Here is a 16,418-nt window from a genome sequence, read left to right as displayed (position 1 = left end):
GTTTTGTGTAGGAATGCATCGGATGTTAAATTCTTGGCTGATACCAGTGGTTTTTGTCATTTATTTTTCCCTTTTAACCAAGGAGGAAGTGAAATTTTGTGAAAAAACTGAACAGTTGTGAAGTATTTTAGCCATTCTTCACTTCTGTCCTTGAATGAGTACAAATTAAATGCCATCAAATGATATTTCCTGCTTATAGAAAGACTGATTAGTCTTAGTAGAGGCAGATCCCAAAGCAAGGCCAAGTATGTCTGTGAATTTTATGTCTTAAACAAACTTAACCACCAGATGGCAGCAAACACTGAAACCATCTTCATTGCATTCATTTTGAGGGACAAACGTTACTGATCTTTATAGATTTGATGCTGATATTTTTATTTAGGGACATATTTAAGATAGCACCACATTTCAATGTGTGACAACAGTTTTTTAAAAGTATCTCAAAAAAATGTAAGTTGTTTAAAAATAGCCGTATATATTAGATATGAGTAACAATATTGGAAGTAACAAGAAAAAAGATAATAAAAATTGTTTTAAACTTTATTTTAGGAAGCTTGTTTTAAGTAGAATTTATTTATTAATTTATTTATTTAAGTTATTTTACACATGGACACCAGAAATCTAAAATTCAGTTAAATGATCTTTTATCCTGGACTGTATTAAATTAGACTGATTTTTGCTGGCATTTTAAAAAATAAAAATTTAGCCCAAATGTTTTGGTTGAATCAAGACGAGGCTTAAATAAACTGCATTTCAGAAAGACTTTTTATTGTCTGGCTATTCAAGATTCTGCTGTTCATTCTGCTCAAAAAGAAAATGCAGAATAAATTACTTATTGATTTGGTGGAAATCAGCTTTCAGTATGAATTTGCTTGATATTTCTAAGAGAAACAATATTTCATTAACCTGTAAAAAGTCACACAATAGGGTAAAATGCCCATTAATCTAGCTTTCCAAAGACAAACAACCAGTCAGTGTAACGCAGTGTAAAAAACGACCTGATAAGATTTTTTTATTTTCTTAATTTTTTAACTTTATTATTTATTTATTTATTGGATAAAAATGAATTACCCAATAAGTTGTAGGGTTTTTATTAACCAAATAATAAATTGTTTCATCACAATCAGATTTAATTAAGAGGTAATAATGCAAGTACAGGCTTTTACAGGAAGCAAGGCAGAGAGAGTGGATGAAAGAGTTTTTTTTTTCCCAATTTTTGGTTTTACTTTCTTCTTGTTTCATCTGACTCCACTTCCAAGCTTCTGCAGCACTCCCAGACCTTTCTCCTGGTACTCCTTTCTGCTCAGCCAGAAGGAATCCTTGTCTTTCATGATGTTAGCCAGCACAGCGCCGCCCAGGAACACCATGTGTTTACGTCTGGGAGGGTCCTCGATTCGGATCTTGAACTTCTGTGCAGATAAACAGTAAGAAGAAAGGCTATATAGACTCACCGGCCACTTAATTGTTTAACTGCTTGTTAACACAAATAGCTAATCAGCCTGTCACACAGCAGCAGCTCAATGGATTTAGTCATGTAGACATGGCCAAGGGGACCTTCTGAAGTTCAGACCGAGCATCAGAATGAGAAAGAAGGAGATTTAAGTGACTTTGAATATGGTTTGGCTGTTAACTTGTCAGGCTGATTACAAAGACTGGTCCACAAAGGAAAGAATATCCAGTGAGCAGCAGTTGTCTGGATTAAAATGACTTGTTGATATCAGAGGAGAACAGGCCAACTGGTTGGAGAAATAGAAAGGCAATAGTAACTGATTACAACCAAGTTATGCAGAATGCCATGTCTGAACGCACAACACATCCAACCTTGAAGCAGACGGGCTACAGCAGCTGAAGACCCCACTGGGTATCACACATGAGGCTAAAGTTGATAGAAGCTTAAGAAAATTGGTGAACAGAAGACTGGAAAAAATATTACCTCCATTTCAGCTGCAACAGGGTCAGAATTTGGCATCAACAACATGACATCCTGCTTTAGGTCCATAGAGATCATTGGAGATCATTATTACTGACTATCTCCAGACTTATTATTAGGCTCAAACAAAATAAAATAATCAAGCCTAAAACTTTGTTCATGGCATTGTTGGGCAGTAAAGCAATCTCTACTAGAAGTCTGGAAATTTTCACCTGAAAAATTTAGTAATTAAAAACTCCAAATTAGGTATGTAAGTAGAGCTTGAGCTTGTTTTGTTGGCCGTTACTGTCAAGGTACAGATTAACCCTATTTTTAAGTGTTACAGGTGTTTGAACATCCTATATTTGTGTGAAGCTCTGCTGATAAACACCAGGTGATGCAGTAAAAGAAAAATGAGAAAGAAAGTAAACCAGGACATGTAATGACCTTCAGATGGTAATATTTAGTCAGCAACTAACTATTGTTATATAGAGTTGTGTGACACACTGTATAGACTTTTATCATTTAAACATTTGCTGCCTCTTCTTTGTACAGTGAAGTCAAACTACAATTAATGCAGTTAAAGTTCTTACAGATAGTTTTTCAGTGTCTCCATCAAGCACCCTCTCCAGGTAGAGCTGCTTGATCTCTCTTTCTAGTCTGGATGGAAGGCCTGGGTACATTGTGGTCCCCCCTGACAGAACAATGTGCTTGTAGAAGTCGGCCCTGCATGGGAAAAGGTGGAAGAGACATGACTAAGCATGCTGCATCAGATAACGTCATATGTGTGGCTGTACAGATATTTCAAATAAAGCAGGAAGGAAACTCTAACCTGAGGTCAATATCTGCAGCCTGGATGGTGTTGAAGAGCAGCTCAGCAACCCCTGCTCCCTCCACGTTGATGAGATGAGGCTGGAAAAGAGCTTCAGGGGCCCCGAATCGTTCACCGCCTACATTCACCTGCCGACCGTCGGGGAGCTGCAACAAAGGCCCGGTGAAATATAAACCCAAGCTTTGCTTTGTTATGTGGTATGTGCTTGGATACTTGATTAACACACGAGTACGATAGTTTCAGCCTGGATAGATTCCACATTAAAAAGTATGAATTTATATTGTGTAAATGCCTATTATTTATCTCCACATACTGTGTAGGACTCCACCAGGAAGGTTGTCTCTGTGGCCAGACGCTGCTCTTGCTCGATGTTGTACCCTACATAACAGAGCTTCTCCTTCAACATCCGCACAGTCTCAAAGTCAGCCGAATGGTTGAAGGCATATCCACGGAGCAGCAGGAGCTAATCAAAACAAGAATATTAAAAACAGTATTGTGGTGTGCCTGTTTATTGTTAGTTTTTACATGTGTTTTTCCTGGTTTGGCACCCAACACCAGTATTTTTTCAGCTCACCTTAATGAGGTAGCGTGTGATGTCACGTCCTGCAATATCCAGCCTGCGTGTGAGGTGAGGAAGGGAAAAGCCCTCGTACACTGGACAGATGTGGGTGACGCCATCTCCTGAGTCAATAACTACACCCGTAAGCAAACCTGAAGACATTGAAAGCGCATCCCCAGTAAACAAATCTGATAATTAATCCTTAAAAAGCTGAAAGAGGATACTGTTTGGTGCCTGGGGGGATCAAACTCTAAAGCTTTGTTCTTCAGCGTTTTTCTTGCCAACGACCCCCAGTAGATGCAGAGATGGAGCAGGGACCATCATAAGGCTAAGCTTGTTTAGCTCAGTGAAAATGTCAGAAGATGTGTGAGTTTGGAGACCCAGAGATTGTTACTGTACAGCAGCTCTGAGCACTTTCATAGAAGTAAAGCCTTCTAGATAGACCTGCGTAATTCCAGCATGCACAACAACACTTCTGTGTAAAAGCAGTTGGACCTCAGTGTAGCAGTGTCTTCTTCTCCCGCGGCAATACAGAGATTAGAGAGGAGTGGTGGTCCTGTGTGGGACTGTGGGCTCTGGGTTGGCCCAGCTGCGTCTGGGGCAAACCAGGATCCTACAGTATGTTCTTTTTTCAACAGGATAATGAGAAATATCAAGAAGGAAATGGTCATCCTTGCATTGGTGGTACCCCCTTTCACCATCAGTACCACCCTTTCCCACCCAAAAAAGATTAATATTGTAATTATGGTGATGGTATTGGTAATATTACCAATTTTCTTTGTATTTCAAGTATATATAATTATTTCTATTGTTACTATTTTTACTCATTTCCCCCCTTATTTATATAAATGGTATTTCTTTCTTATAATATTATCAATATTACCATTATTATGGTGACTAGAATTGTGCTGATATATATTTTTTTTACTTGAGTTTATGGCAGTAAGTGACTCCGTGGTTAAAGAACTTGTGGAGTTGCATCCTTTACAAGCACTTTTAAAGCCAAAACATTTGTTTCACATCAGTAAATAAATGCCATCTGTCTTCTTAAATGTAAACCAAACCAACCAAACTTCAGATGCTATCAGTACATTTTCAAGTCTTCTCTCCTTTGTACCCTTGTCAGCTGTTAAATCATCAGCAGGTGTAGCCTCATTGGTTTTTGAGATGGAGGACATTTCTCTTGTGTTTGTGGAGTTTTCTAATGAGTTACAAAACGATCCATTTTCACTTATAACAAAGTCCATACAGCTGGAATTATAACACACTGGCATTAGTAGTTGGCTGCTGTGGATAAGAGTGGCAGTGTTTCAGTCAGGAATATCTTGATCTGACTGCTCAAAATTCCCGGGATATGTAAATGCAGAAGCGGACAGAACCAGCTTGTAAGATGCAGCCTGATGACAGTCACAATAGCAGTAAGGGCTGGTCCTCCTGTCTGTGTGCAGGAGGCTTGAATGAACAGGTTTAGACTAGTCTTGTGCTGTAAGTGAACTGGTGCCCAGCCTGTGATAGACCCTGTCTGTTGTTGAATGTGTACAATTCTGACTGAAAGAAGACATCTTCTGTCTCCATTTATCAGTTTACTACAATATATTGGATTCATGTTAATGTGTATTTAAATAACTGTGGAAAAAAATGTGGGGAAAAAGTATTAAAATGTATTTTAAAACAATGTTTTAATCAACCAAAACTTTCAGGACCCCCAGCAGTACCTCTGCAGACCCCTGTTGAAGACTTCTGCTCTAAAAGATTAAAATGTCTACATACTCATTTGGTAAGTGAGTGTAAAAGCAGGAGCCTGATGTAATAAGGTCTTCTTACCCTGAGCGTACAGAGTGAGGACGGCCTGAATCGCCACATAGATGCCATGGAAATTATACTTCTCAAACATGACCTCAGTAATTTTCTCACGGTTCTTGGTGGGGTTCATGGGCGGCTCAGTCAGAAGGATCTTTATGAAGAAAAATAAATACGTGATGATCAGTAACATATTTAATCTTCAAGCCAAGAACTGTGGCAATGATTTATTAAAGGTGCATTCAGTCTGTTTGTCAGTAAGATTATGCAGAAAGCACCAGACTGGATGTTATGAATCATGGCAAAGAGGTGCAGTGAAGGCATCAATGATGTAGGATGAAGATGTCTTCCTTCTAAAAATGACCCCATACATTGTTAGTTTATGCAACCACATACAAACTAAAATTATGTTCAAAGAATCACAACTTGTGGTGGTCCTGAGAGCAACTGCATGTGAAGTGTCAAACCAGTGTCTATTAACTTGATATTGGCATAGAAAAAAAAGTATTTTGGTTCGAGCAAAAGAAAGCAATGCTACGCCTTAAATCACAACCGAAAGTGTGGCATGTTGTGACATCACCAAGGTAAACAGCAAAATGCCATTCATGTGACGGTAGCATTAAGCATTTTAGTAAAGTGTTGTCAGGTTCTTGACTGAATGTATGAAACAGACTGAATGAAAAAAACATTGGATCTGGGTTTTCAACTCACATTTCATTGTTGAACTTCACAATGGAAAACACCTGAGCGAAAATTTTGATCTGATGTGGAAACACTCGTATGAGTCGTATGTCTCTCCTGACACTTCCAAGGATGGTAGTTTTTTGTAAAATTGTATTACCAGGCCGAATTTGCAAACTACATCTGGTACATACCTTGCATTCTGATGGGTTGATGTCCAGGCGGTCTGGGCCAAAGGTGTAGTCCCACAGGTGGAGCATGTCCTCCCAACACCGCACCATGCCATTCTCCATGGGGTAGGACACCTCCAGCAAGGAGCGACACTTGCTGGCTTCATCCCCCATCATCAAGTCCTGGTGGAAGAGAGCCGAGTCAGTCTATTTATGATTATGACTGGAAGTGTTTGTTTTATGGAAAGAGGGACTGTGTTACTTGTGAATGACATACTGGTAGCTCTGAAAGAGTTTTTAAGTCAACATTAGGGCATTAAATAAACAGTTTTAGGGGGGAGGTGAAACAAGCATGCATGATGAAAGATTGTTCATGCATCATTCTTCATTATTGCTTTGGCACCAGGAGCCACACATTAACATAAACTGTGCAAAAATATATTGATATGGTGCTGTCTTAATTACCAAATAAATCTAAATCTGCTGAAAGGAAAATATTAATCATTTTTAAATTAACTAGTTTTGTATCAGAATCATTTGTGTTTATTAACCATAAATCCCACAGGGATTTGGAGGCCAAAGGGTCCGAGTGACCGTCATAATCTCAGGTTACTTGAGTTTATGAACTTCACTGTGTGCAAACCAACAGGTGTGCAGTTCTAAGACACTTTAGTACTTACCAGCTGCAACACAAGCGGTGGAGCAAAGGTAGGTCAGGTAGTTAATTAGTTAAACAAGTTAGTGCTGCATGTGTGCACTTATACCACGTAATTATTTTCGGCTTGCTTTGAAAACAGTTCAGAAGGTGGAAGCTTTTTTTAATTTGATCCTTTATTTACAGTCTGTTTATTTAATAACCCCCCTGCTGTTTTAATATGCTAATTCCTCCAAGAAATTTTATTATTCATAGCTGCCATGTTCAGGGAAATATACAACCTGCTTTTTATTTTTATATATATATATATATATATAAAATTATCTTGATCTCACCTTTATTTCAATGTTGCCCACTTTGGTGGTTGATCGTATGATTGGTCGACCCACCATGGCAGGGAAGATGTGCTCCGGGAAGTTGGATCCAGCAAAGCCACACTTGACAAACTGTGCAGGGTAGTGAACATGAAGCATATGAGCAAGTTTCTTTTTCAGACGACTGAAACTCGTGGTTTGGAAATGCCTAAAACAAAATTCATGCATAAAGACTTTTTGTACAGATCAGTTCCATCTGCTGTTAAACTGAACATTCACCTAAGAGACTGAACTTTATTTAATTTTTTCCAATTTTCTTAAACAGAACTATATAAAATTCATTAGCTATTTAACCCCTTAAGGTCTGGTGTTGCAGATTTGCATCAAACCACTTCTGGCCTTTTGTTTTTTTTATATTTATTTATATCTTATTATTCTATTTGATCTATTTATTTACTCTTTGTTACCCTTATTTATTTACTTACCTCTATATTATTGATCTATTATTAATATTTGTTTATTTATTTCCATTCATTTCTTTGATAATATATTCTACGTTACTTTATCCCAGTCTTTTTCTTTTGTTTTTTCCCCCTTAAATTCCCCCCTGATTAATTCTTTTTTTTTTTAAATAAGTAAGTAAATTCATGCATTAAGGTGTTACAAGTGTAATGATTTTGCAAGAACATTTGAATAAATAAAGAAGTACACAGCATGTAAATGCCATGCCATTCACCACCGGCTGCATCTGTCTCTGATGACCACCTCCCACTTTACTGTCTCAACTTGTCTGTATTCCACATACACATTCCTTAGCCTGAAGCAGTGCAATACATTACTTACGGGGCAAAAAATAAGGACAACAAAAACATAGACCAGTTTCTAATGGTTGGTAAGACTGTAATCTGAACAGAAACGCCACAGTGCAATATTATAAAACATCTTCTGAGGTGTCAGAACCACTTTTGTCACCTCCAGTGTTTCTTCCTGGTTTTCATCCAATCTGTGCTCCATTCAGAGCAGCACAACCATTTATGGCTGCATCTAAAGGTAGGAGAGTGACAAGCCCAGACACATGTGGAAACAAGGTGGAGTATGCACAGCTTTATCGTGACCTGCTTCTTATGTTTGACATTAAACAATCCTGATCATGTACAAGAAACACACATAGTCTAGGTTTAAAGAGAAACAGAAAAAAAAAATCCCAAAGGTTCATGTTACTTATTTTGACGGTGTGACAGCCTGAAGATATTTCGTGTCATGATGACAACAGAAAAAGATTTTTTTTAAAAAAAGAACAATAGCCTGCAGAGTTATAACATGCCGCAACAATTTATGCAACTGCAACGATAAGCTTCTTTAAGAAACAGATATTCTAGACTATTTGACTTACCCCTGTCCCATTGTCACAGACCACCACTTTCCTTCCCTGGCTGTCCATACTTGTAGAACAAATAGCACAAAATAATATCACCTCTCTGAACAGGAGGCCTTCTAAAAGACAGATAATTTAAGATAAACACTCATGAGTTTAACAGGGATCACAGATGACAGGTAAGCAGGAGTCTTCTTGCTGCTCCTTCAACAGTGGGTGGGACTACTGAGTGTGGGGACACCCATTTTCTGAAGACAGGGAGCAGAGGAAACACTTTTTCCTGTCTGTTTTCTATTATAAGTGAAGCTGACATTTCACTAGACTTAATTTTTGCACTACTTTAACTATTACTACTCTGACCCTCAACAGCTGTAATCTTCTATCGGAAGTCTAAACACTATCTTGAAATACTTTTTGTGTCTTTGTGAAAATATATAATATACACATCAAATGTGAATATCACCGAATAATAACACACCCAGGACTGAATTACTTGATCAAGCACAAAATGTCCCAAATTTGCAAACCTTTTTTCTTTTAATTTTCTTCTTCTATTTGTTACTGACAAAAATGGTATTTAATCAATAACAGTTATGCTAGACTTAACATTGTCTTTGTTGCTCGATGTTGCTCATAAACTCTCTTAAGAACCATAAGTTCCTCTTCTTTTCTCAACTTTATTCAAACTTGTAGAATAGCAATTCACTAACCAATGAAGCATTCACTTCACACAACAAAAGGGCTTCATTTTTCTGAATTAACGGGATCATTTAGAAAGAAAATCTTCTGATTTAACAGGAGGCCTGCTAAAATAAACACACATGGGTTTAATGGGGATTTAAATACATTTGACAGGTAAGTAGTTAGTGGAAGTTTTTTTTTAGCTGCATTTGAGTGAGACGGGTAAAACTGGGTAAGGCGCCCCCTGGCGACACTGGTGGAAAAAACACTTTGCATGATAAACAGTTACTGTAGCCGAGACCGTGTGGCTACTCTAATGAGATGACTACTCTTGTTTTCCAACAAGCTGAAGCTACACAAGTTAACAAGACTACTGCCAAAGCGGAAATGAAAATGGCGAGTAGATTTAATTTATTTACTCAGTTGGGTTTTATGAGTTTTGCTACCTGACAGGTTTTGTCTGTATTACATTACTGTTCGCCATCTTTGTTGTTGACGGCCAGAAATAAAGGTTACAGAGTTGACAGGGGATTTCTACAGTGAGTTAAAAACTCTTTTATGTAGCCAACACAATATAATTCGTTCAAACAGAATAAGCAATTAAAACATAGTCCAGAAAGCCAAAAGGCTCGACCCAAAAATGGCCCACTTCTGTTGTTTTGTTCTGTTGTTTGTTTCATAATTGGCCCTGATTTACACGTAAACTCTATGAGAGTGTGGCTGCCACAACTCAGCTACATGGCCACATTTAGCCCTCATATTTGGACCACTTCTGGCCCACACAGTACTTGCCTGTGCCAACTGAGCCATAAGTGCCAAAAGTAGCCTGAATTAAACCCAAATGTGCCTACCTGGGAGATAATTGTTGTACAGAACCTCTGGGGAATTTACAAGGTGAGCCATTCAAGTTTAGAAATCCTTTATGCTAATTTAGTGACATAAAAGTTATAAAAAATCTGAGTACATAATGTTAGGAAAAATGAGAGCAGTGTTACTAATTACTTTTATTGCTTTTAAAATAATTTGTTAGCATAAGTAATGGTCGGATAAGTATACAGTAATTTACCCTACCACATCAGTAATTTGATTAAAAGAGTATTTAAATGACTGTTTTTCTGCTATCCATACATGTATCTGACCACTATAGCTGCTGTTTACAAATCAATAGTTATTCACATGAAACTCTTAAAAAAAATTGGCTTAACAATTTCACATGTAAGTAATTATTTTATTAAGCGTACCAGTGATGTTGAGTCAGACCTTAACAACACGATAATGACCAAACATAATATGACTTAATGCTACTGTGATGTCTTTTTCCCAGCAGCCATTTTGGCATGAAAAGAAAGGTAAGCACAAGTGTTACTAATGACACTAATGAAAGTTCAGTTCTAAGTCATAATAATGCAAGCAACACTCATATTTGACAACTATTTTATGCCAAAATCTCTGCTACCATTGTTTTCCTGCAGTGACAAAAAAAAATCTGGTTCCCTTGTCACAATGATATGATTTGTGAAGCATGGCAGAAAAGATTTAAGGACCACTGACATTATATGTGACATTTTCTGATGTGGAGAGTCAGAGAAAGACTAGAACACATCTATCTACTGTTTTTTTTCTCTCTGCCATCCAGTTCCTGAGACAATGCTTACAGGCTTCTTAACCACACTGTAAACTTAATGTTCGACTCCAGTATCATCCCCAAATCCACCATCAATCTTTCTGTGTGTGGAAATAAGAAGTGGAGCATCATAATTAAAAAGGGTGTCCATTATTCTTGTCCAATATATTCAAGTAGGTTGGTAAGCTATGACTGCTACTATTTACTGCATGAATGCAGTGTTTTCATTTTAAAGATAAAAAAATTGCATTAGGCAATCAAAATGTGACACGTTATTGTTTCAGCTTGGTTATGCTGCACAACCACGCTGGTTGACCTTCAACATCTCCTGGTTGAGGAGAGGAAGCCAAGCTGTTGCAGCAGCACATGGATCTGCCTCACACTCCTGAGGTTCCTGACATTGTAAATTTTACCCTTTAGGTGCTGGTGCTTGTCACAGTTTTGTTACTTTGGCGCATAGAGGGTTAATAAAGCGAAAAAATGGCTAATATATGTTTATTGATTTATTTTGTATACAGCTTTTTTCAATTCAGGGCCGCAGAAAAGCTGGAGCCTATCCCTACAATTAGCAGGGTACAGCCTGGACAGGTTGCCACCGCAACACATGAAGAGGCAAACAACTACTTACATGAATACTCACTCCTAGGGAGAACTTAAAAAAGGAGAATGTAGGATGACCAATGGTGGAAGAAAACCGGAGTACCCGGAGAGAAACCATGCATACACGGGTGGAACATGTAAACTCCACACAGAAAGGACATTGTTTGAACTTCGACCAGGCTCGAACCAGCGACCTTCTTGCTGTGAGGCCACAGTGTCAACTACCACGCAGCTGGCTAATATGTGTTGTTTTTCCTTATTACTATGGAAAAAGGCAATCATCCAGTACACTAAGAAACTCAAAACAGAAGTGAATTCCAACAGGAGAATATTGCAGGAGATTTTGGTACATTTTTGAGGGGACCACCTACACATTTAGCTGTGTTATTCATTTCACAGAAAGACAGTCGTTATAAGTTATACCTCATTTTAAAGGCAATGAATAAGGCTTTCCAGCGATGTATGACACAACACCAATTGTTTATTATCCTCATTTTTGTGCTAAGTTTATATGTTCAATGAGCAGTCCTGAAACAAGTTGCACAGTTGTGCTGACAACTGTTAGCTTCTGCAAAAAATCTGGCAACTATTTTCTTAACTATTAACTTAACTATTAACTATTATCTTAAAGTTTTAACCAAGTAACTTGTAAAAAATGTTCTGCCCGTTTTAAAACAATGTATTATGTAAAAGAACCCATTTGACACTAGGCTGCATTTCTCTTTGTACCTTATAAATACAATAAGACATAGTAACTTTGGATAAAAATAGGTTAATTTATTTACATAAAACATTTACAAAATACACATTTTCACTGAAATACAGAAATAGGTTTTGAGAAATGATTGTTTTAAGACATCAGACTGTAGGCCTTTGAGCATTGTTAACACGAAGACGTATGCCCGCCTGGATCTCACTCTTCACAAATTCAATAGGCACATGGAGTTAAGAACTGATGAGTGCTTTACATTCTTTCTGATTCAATCTTTTCTGTGTCAGCCCCTGCAGGAATCAGAGCAGCTCAGGAGCATCCCCAACAGTCCAGCATATTTCAGTCAGTAACAAGAGAAGTGATCGGGTAAAACGACTCTGAACAAAATGGTTTGTATTTTAAGCAGCATGTTTGCATTGGTAATCACACATAGTTAAGTTTGTCTTGAGTTATGACTTGTTGCATTGTAGTGATGCCCTTAGTTCTATTTAAGGCAGTGAAATGAGTTCAGTTGATCTTTGCTTATGTTTACATGCACATTATAACCTGGTTACACTGTTTTAGGCAAACAGTTTCTTCTCAAGACTTTTTTGTTTTTATCGCTGACCTTATATGGGTATTTTTCAACAAACCTGAGGAGAATCAAATGAGTAATGTGCATGTTGACATATTCACTTACAATAATAGCCTACTCAAGGCATTTTCTATTGTGCTCTTGCAGTTTCCACACAAATATATGTAGCTTCCATAAAAACTATTACAAAATTATCTACATCACAGTATTTACTGAAACCAGTAAAAAAAAATGCCTTAAAATATTAAAACCCAAATTAACTAAAACCATTGGCATTATTCCTATAAATGTTTTGCCTGAGATTTTGCCTGCAAATATGGTTTTTGCCCCTGTGGATGTCCACTTTTCTAAAGTGCTGAGTCTCTGTCAGCAGGACACTACTTCATAACAGTCAAGCTGTGCCTTTCAGCTTTTATAAGTGCATTTATTTTCTTTACATTGTCTTCTCAGAGCCACAAGTGACCTCAGCCTTGCTTTCCTCCCTGTGTAGAAAGCTGTAATACCCCCACAGCCACGCTGAAAGTTCACATATCCTTCATTTATGTCTGTGTCTGAGGGATTGAGAGTTTGCTCATTAAAAAAAAAAAAAAGAAATCCATCATCTCAAGACTCAAACTCGCTGTCACTGCTGACGGAGATGTCTGGGGTGGACGCTCCCGTTCCTCTGCGCTCATTCTCCGTGCTACAGTCGCTGGCTTCCGGGCTGCCGATGTGGCGAGGGGAGTTAGGCAGAAGGTGGGGGTGATGATGGCGTTCCTGGAGGGAGCCATCAGGTGAGCCCTTAGTGGGGAGGAGGTTAGGATCCTGCTGCAGTCTGAGTGGAGAGACATATGAGAGATTAGACTTGAGACCAGAGTCAATTTGTCAATTTGAACTTTGCTTCTTAGAAAGTTTTTAAAACACAGATTGGATCAAACTTGAATAAACAGGAAACTTTGAATCTATTAAGTCCAATATTTAGCCTTCTTTCTTTATTGTAATCAGCACGAAAAGGCTTTTTACATACCTGTTCTTCGCTGATGCGGCACGGTCTCTTTGGCGGCGGTTCTTGAACCAGTTACCTACTTGTGTAGGTGTAAGTCCTGTGGCCTGGGCCAAGTGCCGTTTTCTGGATGGGTTGGGGTACGGATCTTGGAGATACCACTCCCTTAACAAGCTGCGAGTTCTTTCCTGGAGAAAATTTTAATGAAATATTTAGGTTTAAGCCCTTAGTTTACGTTTCTAGCATGTATCTAGCATCACATGATGGTCAAAAAACAAAGCTGGTAACTGCTTCAAACCACAATAATCTCATGATTTGTATAATCATATTACACTGGATTTCTAAACAGATAAGCACTATCTGCATTAAAATTACACATAACAGTATGTATCTTCTAATTTGTATCATGTTAAGGGGCTTAGCAGGTTGCTGGACAGGCCATCCCCCTGAAGGTTAGTAATGAAAGATTATATGATTATGAACAACACCTCCGCCTACCACAAGGAGGGAGATCACACATCTAAACACTCACTGAAAAGACTAAGTTAATGTTTTCTTGTATATATATACATATATATATATATATGTATATATATATGTATATATATACATATATATATATATGCAAGGCAGTTTATTTGTATAGCACATTTCATGTACAGGACAATTCAAAGTGCTTTACATAAAACAAAGGCATTACAGATATATAGAAATAGTAAAAGGCATCAACACATAATCACAATAAAATAATAAATTACATTAAAATGATTAAAAGCAAGATAAGTTAAAAAAGTTACCGTGCAGATTTCATGCATAGGCACATGAAAAAAGAAATGTTTTTAACCTGGATTTAAAAATGTCTACATTTGGTGAAAGTTTAATCTCCACTGGCAGTTTGTTCCACTTGTTTGCAGCATAACAGCTAAATGCTGCTTCTCCATGTTTAGTCTGGACTCTGGTCTGGACTAGTTGACCAGAGTCTTTGGATCTAAGAGCTCTGCTAGGTTTATATTCTCTGAACATATCACAGATGTATTCTGGGCCTAAACCATTCTGGGATTTATAAACAAGCAGAAGGGTTTTAAAATCTATTCTGTGACTGACTGGAAGCCAGTGTAAAGATTTCAAAAGTGGTGTGATGTGTTCAGATCTCTTAGTCCTGGTTAAAACTCTAGCAGCAGCATTTTGGGTGAGCTGCAGATGTTTAATGCTCTTTTTAGAAAGTCCTGTTATATATATATATATATATATATATATATATATATATATATATATATATATATATATATATATATATATATATATAGCTGAAACTTTCACTGCAGTATGCAAATTATGGATTTAAAACATCTCTATTAAACATGTGATGAATTACATTAGAAGCAGACAAATCACACTGAAGTTACAAGTTAAGAAAAACACTGGACTGTATTTGTGTGGCAGCCTAATTTTCTCTGGTTTCAACGTCAAACAGGACAAAAAGCTACGTAATCCGCTGATCTGACATTGTTTGACGCAATTTAAAAGCATGTATTTCTTCCACAGAAAATAGCTTCCTTAAATATTTGATCTTACTCCCCTAAAGTGGTTTAGACTTGACGGCAGAAGGTAGAGGATAACCGTGGCTCTGACTATTATCATCTTAAGAGCTCAAAGACCAGGCTGCCTGACTTAGCAATCAGGTTAGAAATCACCTTCAAGCGAGGGCAGCAATTACCAATTTTCCTCAGTTTAGATGATGATGTTTCGTTATAAAGTAATCTAATATTCATGTATGATGCACCTACTTTGCCCGAAAGACATGAGAACACTTAAGTTGAGTCCCTACAGTGTTGGCCTGTTGCCTTAAGCCATGTTGGCCACCACACAGTCTTTTTTTCGTTTACCTTGAAGCAGTGTGTTTTCTGCTCGCCATCCCAGATGGTGCGGGGTAGTGGGAACTTCTTTCGGATCCGGTACTTCTCCACTGGGCCCAGTGGCCGTCCCCGGAGCCTCTCCGCCTCTCTGTAATGCGCGTCCAGCCACAGGTCTTGGAGCTTGGCATGCGACTCGCGCGTAAATCTGTGACTCTGGAGGATCTGATAGAGAGCCTCAAAATTTCCTGCGTGGAAAGCGACCAGCGCTCTCGCTCGCATGACAGACTCGTGTCGGTTGAGCGCCTCCCCAGCGGAGCCAGGGACAGCCGCTGGCAGTGACCAAAGAAACCGGCCAAGGCGCTCGATGTCGCCGGTTTCCTCCAAGTTCTCGCACACCCGAGCGACCTGGTCCGGTGTGAACATCGGCAACGGGAACATGTCGCGTGGTCGCTTCTCAGTATCTCAATTTAGATATGTTGGTAAGGCGCATACAACAGGGTATCCGCGCGCAGCGTTCGTCGTGCGTTCGTCGCCTTTTTGGAGATGCTGCAGGTATATTGACACACTATGTATCTGCCGCCTCTCTTATGTAACTAAGCTTTTTCTTGGTATTTGGGCAAATGCTCCATGAAAACAGGCAGCAGCACTATGTTTAGAAGAGCAGAGATAAATGAAAAAAGAGGACAAGGAGTAGCCAGTATTTATAGTTAGATACAATTAGCATCTCCATGGTTGTTTTGAGAAGGATTATAAGTTCTGGCCATTAGCCTCTTAGTGGGGGGTAGTGTGTACAGAGGTGCCTTACTGATCAGCTTGTTTGGCTTAGCCTGAGGATACACTGACTGCCAGGATGATTGCAGAGAGCAAACAAGTGAGGATAGGTCATTTAAAAGGTTGGATCTTGAGGAGATGAAGCCATGCTTTAAAAGCAGATAAGCAAAGGAGCACAGAAGGGATGTGTGACACAGAAACAGCCCAGAAGACCAAAAAAAAAAAAAAAAAATTTCCAACAACTTATAAAGCCGTAAATAAAGCAAATGTAAATTGTGTTTTCTGTAGACATGAAAATTGGTATCACATGCATTTAGACATTT

The 16,418-nt window shown here is 38.3% G+C and overlaps 3 protein-coding genes across 4 annotated transcripts in view; 1 reads left to right on the top strand and 2 right to left on the bottom strand.

Annotated features, from left to right (window-relative positions):
- Window positions 1-742: 742 nt before the first annotated feature.
- On the bottom strand, window positions 743-8,504 carry zgc:101810 (uncharacterized protein LOC493612 homolog). Its single transcript, XM_041985766.1, has 9 exons — window positions 8,314-8,504; window positions 6,942-7,052; window positions 5,976-6,134; window positions 5,125-5,254; window positions 3,316-3,452; window positions 3,055-3,204; window positions 2,742-2,887; window positions 2,503-2,635; window positions 743-1,409 (listed from the first exon to the last, which is right to left on the bottom strand). The coding sequence occupies exons 1-9, from the start codon at window positions 8,359-8,361 to the stop codon at window positions 1,239-1,241; spliced, it is 1,185 nt and encodes a 394-aa protein (XP_041841700.1). The 5' UTR covers window positions 8,362-8,504; the 3' UTR covers window positions 743-1,238.
- Window positions 8,505-10,304: 1,800 nt separating this feature from the next.
- Window positions 10,305-16,418, top strand: part of nit1 (nitrilase 1) — a 38,346-nt gene continuing 32,232 nt past the window's right edge. The window contains exons 1-3 of one of the 2 annotated variants that reach the window (XM_041985143.1): window positions 10,305-10,325; window positions 10,613-10,743; window positions 12,200-12,301. In XM_041985143.1, coding sequence (XP_041841077.1) covers window positions 12,299-12,301 — 3 coding nt within the window. In that variant the 5' untranslated portion in view covers window positions 10,305-10,325; window positions 10,613-10,743; window positions 12,200-12,298. Of the gene's footprint in view, window positions 10,326-10,612; window positions 10,744-10,957; window positions 12,302-16,418 lie in introns of those variants that run through there. The other variant, XM_041985144.1, reaches the window with a different exon arrangement.
- six7 (SIX homeobox 7) lies at window positions 13,090-15,817 on the bottom strand. The gene is made up of 3 exons (XM_041985145.1): window positions 15,355-15,817; window positions 13,493-13,656; window positions 13,090-13,300 (listed from the first exon to the last, which is right to left on the bottom strand). The coding sequence occupies exons 1-3, from the start codon at window positions 15,760-15,762 to the stop codon at window positions 13,090-13,092; spliced, it is 783 nt and encodes a 260-aa protein (XP_041841079.1). The 5' UTR covers window positions 15,763-15,817.

The sequence above is a fragment of the Melanotaenia boesemani genome, chromosome 5, assembly GCF_017639745.1.
Source record: "Melanotaenia boesemani isolate fMelBoe1 chromosome 5, fMelBoe1.pri, whole genome shotgun sequence".
Taxonomy (NCBI): domain Eukaryota; kingdom Metazoa; phylum Chordata; class Actinopteri; order Atheriniformes; family Melanotaeniidae; genus Melanotaenia; species Melanotaenia boesemani.
This window is presented reverse-complemented; position numbering and strand designations above follow the sequence as displayed.

What these genes read in the sequence shown, in the direction of transcription:
- zgc:101810 (XM_041985766.1), bottom strand. Translation starts at nt 8,361, where the DNA reads ATGGACAGCCAGGGAAGGAAAGTGGTGGTCTGTGACAATGGGACAGGG. An exon ending in TCTGTGACAATGGGACAGGG is followed by an intron (nt 7,053 to 8,313) that starts GTAAGTCAAATA and finishes TACCCTGCACAG; the next exon opens with TTTGTCAAGTGTGGCTTTGC. An exon ending in GAGACACTGAAAAACTATCT is followed by an intron (nt 1,410 to 2,502) that starts GTAAGAACTTTA and finishes TTATCTGCACAG; the next exon opens with AAGTTCAAGATCCGAATCGA.
- six7 (XM_041985145.1), bottom strand. Translation starts at nt 15,762, where the DNA reads ATGTTCCCGTTGCCGATGTTCACACCGGACCAGGTCGCTCGGGTGTGC. An exon ending in AGAAAACACACTGCTTCAAG is followed by an intron (nt 13,657 to 15,354) that starts GTAAACGAAAAA and finishes AATTTTCTCCAG; the next exon opens with GAAAGAACTCGCAGCTTGTT. An exon ending in GCCGCATCAGCGAAGAACAG is followed by an intron (nt 13,301 to 13,492) that starts GTATGTAAAAAG and finishes CTCTCCACTCAG; the next exon opens with ACTGCAGCAGGATCCTAACC.